We start from the raw sequence: 8149 nt of genomic DNA, 5'->3' as shown, positions 1-8149 counted from the left end.
CACAGACACCATGCAATGCTGATTTGGCAACCAATTGTTTCCTGGCTGGCGAGAGCTGCTGACCCCTATTTGTAGTAGCACTGGTACTGCTTGTTGACTTCCACAATGGAGGTTGAGTATTGCCGGTAGACCGTGTAATCTTCAGCAGCACACCTTCAATTATAAATGCCATTTACAATGAATGTGTTGTATTACATACAAGCTTCATTACCCTGTCAGAGAGACGACAATACGTCCAAGGGGTATGGACATTCCAAGAGCTTGATCACAACTGTTATAATGCAGACAAATACTTTTTGAACTCAGAACAGCTCAAGATACTTCAACAAGTGGGGCGGATTACTTGGCATCGAAAGTCCCCTATGGCCTATTATGGAGACTGAACCAAAACAACATTGTAATTGTGCATTAGGTGAGACTTATATTTGTTTGTTGAAGGGCATTCAGGGAGACATACTTCCAAGTATACCACTATCCTGCTTATTATTGTAGTTTCTATGCACCTCCTATAGTTTTTTTTTAGATTTATCCTGTGGACCTGCTGTAAGTAGGATTCCGGTTTTAAAAACACCGGATCCTATACCTGCTCGTCACCAGCTTGCTGGTTTTTACTGTGTTTATTAAATCTTCATTTATTAGTCAGCCTACTTGTTCAGTGTTGTTTGTGTCTGTTTGTCTATGTTTATATCTTATATGTTCTAACCATATTTTGTTACACTATGATCTTGTTCTCTTGTCTTCCCTGCATGGCATATCAATTTTGCTGCTGAGGAATCTGCTGTCCACTGGACTAGATCACCATTTATTGGATATCCCAAGCCATCCATTGGACTTTCTATATATCACCTATTTGGACTCTAAGGCGCCGGTCTGTATTTGTTTTTTTTTTTTTACTGTGCATTGTACCATAATTTACCACACCATTGTTTTAGCATAGCACAATTATCGCCAGTGTATATTCCTCTCCCCTGTGCCTTATTCTGTCTGGTGTAATTGCTAAGTTCCGATTATAAGACAATGATTAAAAGATGGGCCAATGGGGATCATATTAATAAAGGTTAACCCATTGTCCCTACCTATCTTAAGGGATCCTCAGGGGGTTAACCCAGTATCCCAGAGAATAATGTGATTGGGTTTATGTACCTCCCTGATTAGAATGAGTATGTTTTGCTGTTGCCCATGTGTGCAGGGCTGGTAATCACTCAGCGAGCCTGCACACACAGAGATAGGGTCCTGCTATCAGGAATGTGGGTGGGGAAGTGCCCCAGCCATTGTTAGGAGTGGGGAGGAGCGCTGACTCAGGTCTGGGGAACAATGTCTCACCGAGTGGCGCTATTGTTCAGTCCAGATTCTGAGGCGCCTATCTCTGAGGGATATATTGGGTTGTCTTGGGGAACCGTTGCTGGGTATAAGCCCCGTAGGTACAATTTCTATTTGTCAGTTTGAATTTCCCACATCTCTTCAAACCCACCTCTGTGGGGTGTCTTAGGGGCACAGTCACCTCCTGTGTCCCGGATTGGCCGATCAGACGAGCCTCTGCTCGGTGATTAGTCAGCACCCCGTCTTCCATGCTTTGCTATTAAGACAGGTAACCTAAGCTTGGTAACCAACTTCAAGGTAAGTCTCAATAGCAGGTCCCTATGCTAAATGCATATACATGTTCTGTGAAATATACCCTGTAAAGAGCTGCCAATTTCTCATTACTATGCCATCCGAGGTTTGTGCCGGAGATAAACCAAAGTGAGGCGTGTAAGTGGAGGCGAGCAGGCGATTTGAACTTGCTATAGTGCAAATATCATCCCTGGATTACTGCGCTACCCACAGCGGACGGAGCGTGGAAGCCTCCCGGGTTAGCCTTGGAAGCGGTGCCTGGCACCTAGTTGAGAAAGTATTCCCTGTTTGGGTGAGTTTGTGCCTAAACTGTGGGTAGCGCCGTCTGTCGACCTCATTCAAAATGTGTGTGTGTGTGTGTTCCCGATGTTAAGTGTCCTTGTCTCCTGTGACTGATATCACAACCTGCAAATAATATTCACCTCCCCAGGACCAGCTGTGAGATGAGGGCCGGATCTTTTCCTGGGAGTGCGTCTGTTTCTCTCCTGGGCTTTGCATGTACAGTAGACCGTTGGCATCTCGTTTCTCAAGGTTACGTTTCCTAGACAATGGAAAATTAAATAGAAACGTGTTATTGGGAGTTTTTAAACCCCACTATTTTGGGGTGGGGAGGGGGAGATATTTTGCACACCCACAGATTCCTAGTTTATGGTTGTGCTACTCCCCAATGTTGCTGTGATTAAGGATAAACAGCTCCTATAAAAATAAGAGTTTTCTAAGAGGTTTCAAACATGATGTTATGTCAATGTTTCTCCATAAGAGGAAACATTGAGGAATTCAAAATAAAATGTAAAATAAAAATAAATATAAATAAAAAGGAAAAACCTACATCTCAGATAACAGATTTGTATAATGAGTCCATTCACTTCTCCATCTCACCATTATGTGTCTGTAGTGACGATGATGGGATAAGCTGCCTAACCAGGATCACCTTACAGTGGGGGATTTGTGGAGACTAATTAGCAGAGAAATCATTATCCTCCTGACAATGATGAATGACCTTAAACTATGAGGTCACATAGAAAGCTATCACAGAGCCCTTACCCCACCTCCTCCCACCCCCTCCGCACAGCGCTAGGTACATGGCCGCCGCTGCTTCTCCTCTTGCTCCTCCGTCTTATTACATGAACCACATTCACCCACCGTGCAGCCTCCGAACTAAAGCCCGGTGCGCGGGGGATCACGGGAGATGTAGTTCCGGGGAAGGAAGCTGGGAGTCAGGGACATTCATAGTAATGTATTGCAATGAAGACCTTACTGCGCATGCGTATTAAAAAGAGTCTCGGTCACCATAGAGATGATAGACGATGCACTCGGCGGCCATGATTACTTTGGGCAGATCCCATTGAGTGTAATGATAACTAAGGGAAGAGGAATGAAGCAACCAAACTGTGCAAAACAATGTGACTGGAATAACATGGGATCTTTGAATGAATATTACGGAGCTTGGATTTAGAATAGAGACAGAAATTGAATAGATGTAAAAGTTTCACAAGTGATGTTGGGATAGTGAAGGAACAGCCCAAGTGTTTCTTATTAATGCGAGTTATACATTTGTGTTTTGCTGCCTTTCTCCCTCTATAGATGTTATGGGGAATGTGGCATCTCTGGCAGTCTCAGCACCTGTACATGTGTTTGTGTGTTTTGCTCAGTGATCATTTTGCAAATTCAGGATTTTACTCAATGTTTTTCATTACATTATGGGCTATTCAAGGGATTAAACCTAAATGTATCAAGAATGATGCAGCAATGTCAGAGTCCTATTGATTTGGACTTAATTCACACCAATTCTATTAAGGGAAGCCACACAACGTGCAGTGTGTCACAGAACTATCTGGGGGTGAAACCTGATTCAGATCACGTGAGAAATCCAGGTCTCCGGGATACACGTTAGTACCAAAGCAATACCGCCACCGTGTGGTCTGTGTGTGAATGGCAGATATTAAATCCTTGGCCCTTTTTACATTCTCTGTATATTTGTGTTGCTTTTTTTGTGTGGTTTTAGGATAAAAAAAAACAGGACGTGATAAATATTTGCGATTTAGAGTTCTGACAAGTTATCACAAAACCACATCAACTGCTACTGAAATCTGAGGGAACATATGTTGCTCAGCCTTGTTTTTATACTAAAAAGGTGCAATCCCTGATAACAGATTGAACAAGGTGACAATAGAAGCCTTTAATGTAACACCTCCCAGCCTATTTAATGCAGATTTGACCGATTTCTAAATTAATGTCCAACCCAACAGGACAATGAGAAAAATCACTTGTTACATTTATGTAAATGGAATAAAAAATGTGCGACAAACTATAAAAGGCCAATTCTGATAATGCAAATGAATGTGCTCGTATCTAACGCATGTGGCAAACACGGATTGCATGGCCTGTTACTAATCCCAAACTGTACTAGGATTTTCCCCCGATCAGATGCGTTATATACCATGCGGGTGTGAGGGCATCATTTCATGGACACTTATTCTGACACGTGCACATATAATCTGTATTTTAGTGAGGCTCAAAAAAAGTACACGAGGGAAAATAATCGCAGGTTATTAACCCCAAATCCCACTTCACGAGCACGAACTCCATTACTAACACAGCAGCGCCACCCTGTGGGATGTGTGTGAACTGCAGATTATCTGAAGGGGATTCTCGGCGATTGTCACTTTGTCTGCGGTTCTCCCGCCTCTTACTAACAAAACAACACAAGTGCAGCAAACACGTGGCTGGGTAGGAAGCCAGAAAGAGCTAAAAATACATCACATAAGATACTTTATAATATATAATAGCTACAAAAGCAAATAACTGAAAAAGTGCAATGTATAATAGAACACTTCCCTTTTATCCCGAGCACAGATGACATATGAGCATATCTCTTATATTGATAAAGTGGGTGGCTCTTAGAAGAGCCTTTGTGTGTGTGGGTCAGTGATGAGATCGGGGTTACTTGGCGCTGGTGTACTTGGTGACCGCCTTGGTGCCCTCGGACACGGCGTGCTTGGCCAGCTCTCCCGGCAGCAGCAGGCGCACAGCGGTCTGGATCTCCCGGGAAGTGATGGTCGAGCGCTTGTTGTAATGAGCCAGACGGGACGATTCCCCTGCGATGCGCTCGAAGATATCATTCACAAAGGAGTTCATGATGCCCATGGCCTTGGAGGAGATGCCGGTGTCAGGGTGAACCTGCTTCAGCACTTTGTACACGTAGATCGCGTAACTTTCCTTCCTGCTCTTCCTACGCTTCTTCCCATCCTTCTTCTGGGTCTTGGTCACGGCTTTCTTAGAGCCCTTCTTGGCCGCTGGCGCAGACTTGGCTGGTTCAGGCATGTCGGGCGATGCTTCTTCTCCAAACAGCAGAGAAACAATGTCACCTAAACCCCCAGCAGCTCTATTTATAGGAGTAGTATGCAAACTAGCAGCCCCAGCATTCTGTTCTTCTATTGGCTGACTTTATCATGTGACCGTTTATGACATCATCAGTTTTCTTTCAAATTACATGATTGGTGGTTACAGGATTATGGAACTGATTGGCTGTTTTCAAAACTGACCAATCACAGAAGAGTTCAGCTGCTGTCTGAGTGTATAAATAAGGGCACAGGGGGCGGGGTTTGTCACTTCTCCTGTTATCCGAGCTGCTGTCTGAGTGATACACGATGTCTGGAAGAGGCAAACAAGGCGGGAAAACTCGCGCTAAGGCCAAGACTCGCTCATCTCGGGCTGGGCTGCAGTTCCCAGTCGGCCGTGTGCACAGGCTGCTTCGGAAGGGAAATTATGCTCAGCGTGTGGGGGCCGGAGCCCCGGTCTATTTGGCCGCAGTGCTGGAGTATCTGACCGCTGAGATCCTGGAGTTGGCCGGTAACGCCGCCCGGGACAATAAGAAGTCCCGCATCATCCCCCGGCACCTGCAGCTCGCTGTGCGGAACGACGAGGAGCTGAACAGGCTGCTCGGAGGGGTCACCATCGCTCAGGGGGGTGTCCTGCCCAACATCCAGGCCGTGCTACTGCCCAAGAAAACCGAGAGCCACAAACCGGCCAAGAGCAGCAAGTGAGCTTCACCCCCGAGACCAGGAGCAGAGATCCCCACATACCCAACACAAAGGCTCTTTTCAGAGCCACCCACAGCATCAAAAAAGCGTTATAGTATTTCACATTTCCTGCAGAACATGTTTTTATTATATTTCTATCTCCATTCTAAGTCACTTTAATTGTTTATGATAATAGTTCTCTTCATTTGTAAAGTAATGTATAATTAAGTCCATGTATGTGGAGGTGTCAGTTCTGTCATTAGAAACAGTACTGCGTTTGATACGACACTGCAGAAAGCAAATCAATATTTAATACCATAAAGGCACCTACTGTATATATAACTTGGGGGTGAACTTTAATTACCGACATGATGATTTTTCGGAAAAAATCCCATAAAACTGATGAATTGATTAAAGTGCATTTAGTTAGCTGGAACCATAACTATAAAGCTAAACAAAAAACTGTTTCTAGTTCATCGCTAAATAAATGAAAACAAAGTAGTGCAGCATGGCTAATACACTATAAAGTAGTGTTTGTTTCTGTTTGTGATTATACAAAAGGCGCAACGTGTTGGTATTAGGAGTCTATTTTTGAAACAATTTACCACACGGTGGCGCTGTTGGATTAGAAATCGGTATCTTCATTACTTGGCTTGTAAAGGCTAAAACCTGTTTTTATATCGGACACAAATTCGCAAGCCATGTAGGTGTATTATACTGAAAATGTATATAATGTATCATTAAAGACAAGTGAGTAATATTGATGCAAGAACAATTTAAAAAAATAATTTTATTCAACCAACGTTGTTTACAGATTGCCCTCGAACATGCAAAATCAAGTCATAATATAATTAATGTTGACATGTTAGAAAATAAAATAGCATAATGGTATAGAAAGATTCAATAACCAAAAGGCAGAACACATAATTACAGCATCTGGTCTTCGAAATAAACAGCACAAGTTTTTTGGAGGTACAATTTATCAAATGAATTCCTTTATGAGCAAGAACAATAATAAGAATTTATTTTTGTACCACTAATATACTCTGTGCTATAAACTAAAAATTACAGAACCTGTCCCTGGTCCATCTGTGAGCATGTGGCCCATATACTATCTGTCACAGACCGCACACAAGTGAGCATGTGATACGCAACCAGGGTTAATACACAAGGCTACTCTAGCCAACTCACCTTTCTCATGCACAAGGTACTTTCAATATGTTTATATTAACCCATTACTCAATTGTAATCCCATCTATGTGCGTACATCACTGGATAATGTAGGCAAAATATGTAATTATTTACCAGAGTCTCTGGTCCCTGTTCATTATAGAAAAAAAAAAAATTGTGCACTTAACACACAATCAGTTTTAGCTAAATGTAGCAGGCAATGAAAATACTCTGTACAAAGCGTGCACCAGTTTATTCTGAGCCCCAACACATTACTTATTGAATGTTTTAATACCCCCATCCATGGTCAGTCCGGAGTCCCTGGGCTCTGTTCCCTGTATGGGAGCTGGCGGCACTCACAAGCCAATCGGATCTGGACTCAATGACCGGTTTGGCAGCGTGCTGCCACATGCCATCTAAGCTCTGATCTGACAGCAAGGTATTGCGGAACTGCCGACTGTGCTCTGGCTCATTGGCCCTAGTCATACTGGCAGGGATAGGGTTGTCAGTTTGGTCAGGTTACACCCAGCTTACTTTACTGGTCTCCTCCAGGACATCCAAAGGAATGAAATCCAATGTCCGGGGAGTGATGGTTTCATTCTTGGGACCCTGAACAAACATAGTGTCAGAGGTGGCAAGGTCTCAAGTCTGACAGCAGGTCACAGCCACAATGGGAAATAAATTTGGCAAATAGCCAAGGATAGCGTCGCACCACGAGCAGGAACAGATGAAGAGGGTGTGGTAAAAACATAGTTATTGGCAACCAGAGAAACACACTAACACGTTTCTCTCCCACAATAGGGCACACTCGACGGACACACTCTACCCCTATCAGTGGCACATAAAATTACCCTAATCAGTTCCCAACAACATGTTGGTGTTATGGCCTGGGAGGTCTCTGCCATTACGGATGCTCTGGGCCATGCCCTAATCGATGAAAACACGGGCCATCTGCAGGGACTTAGGGGCACCATCGGACAGGTGGCAGATGCTCTGGCCCAAACATATCAGGTTGGACAAGAGTGATGACCGTGCCAGGGTCCAACTGGCTGGCCACCATCATAGTGCTGATGGTATAAGGGCACACATATTTCAACCGCAGAATGATCTGCTCTAGCCCAATGGTGGCTCCTCTTTGTGTTGCAGCACCGGCAGCAATCTCGGCAGCCTCGGAGACTGGGACCTGGGTTGCCTGGGTGATATGGTGGGTCACCTGCTATTGCTCGAGCATGGGAATGTGACTTACCCTGACGTTTAATTGAGGAGCTGGGTTGTGGGTCCCATCGCAGGTGGATCGGTACAAAGTGCAGTGGGGCAAACCATCCTCAGGTGGCACGCCTGTTGAA

General features: G+C 44.2%; 2 protein-coding genes across 2 annotated transcripts; one reads left to right on the top strand and one right to left on the bottom strand.

The window, feature by feature from the left end:
* Window positions 1-4554: 4554 nt before the first annotated feature.
* Window positions 4555-4935, bottom strand: LOC142483258 (histone H2B 1.1-like). Its single transcript, XM_075583323.1, has one exon. The coding sequence runs from the start codon at window positions 4933-4935 to the stop codon at window positions 4555-4557; it is 381 nt and encodes a 126-aa protein (XP_075439438.1).
* Window positions 4936-5261: 326 nt separating this feature from the next.
* Window positions 5262-5657, top strand: LOC142483257 (histone H2A type 1-like). The gene has a single exon (XM_075583322.1). The coding sequence runs from the start codon at window positions 5262-5264 to the stop codon at window positions 5655-5657; it is 396 nt and encodes a 131-aa protein (XP_075439437.1).
* Window positions 5658-8149: the final 2492 nt, after the last annotated feature.

This window comes from Ascaphus truei, unplaced genomic scaffold, assembly GCF_040206685.1.
Source record: "Ascaphus truei isolate aAscTru1 unplaced genomic scaffold, aAscTru1.hap1 HAP1_SCAFFOLD_312, whole genome shotgun sequence".
In the NCBI taxonomy this organism is placed as follows: Eukaryota; Metazoa; Chordata; class Amphibia; order Anura; family Ascaphidae; genus Ascaphus; species Ascaphus truei.
This window is presented reverse-complemented; position numbering and strand designations above follow the sequence as displayed.

What these genes read in the sequence shown, in the direction of transcription:
- LOC142483257 (XM_075583322.1), top strand. Translation starts at nt 5,262, where the DNA reads ATGTCTGGAAGAGGCAAACAAGGCGGGAAAACTCGCGCTAAGGCCAAG.
- LOC142483258 (XM_075583323.1), bottom strand. Translation starts at nt 4,935, where the DNA reads ATGCCTGAACCAGCCAAGTCTGCGCCAGCGGCCAAGAAGGGCTCTAAG.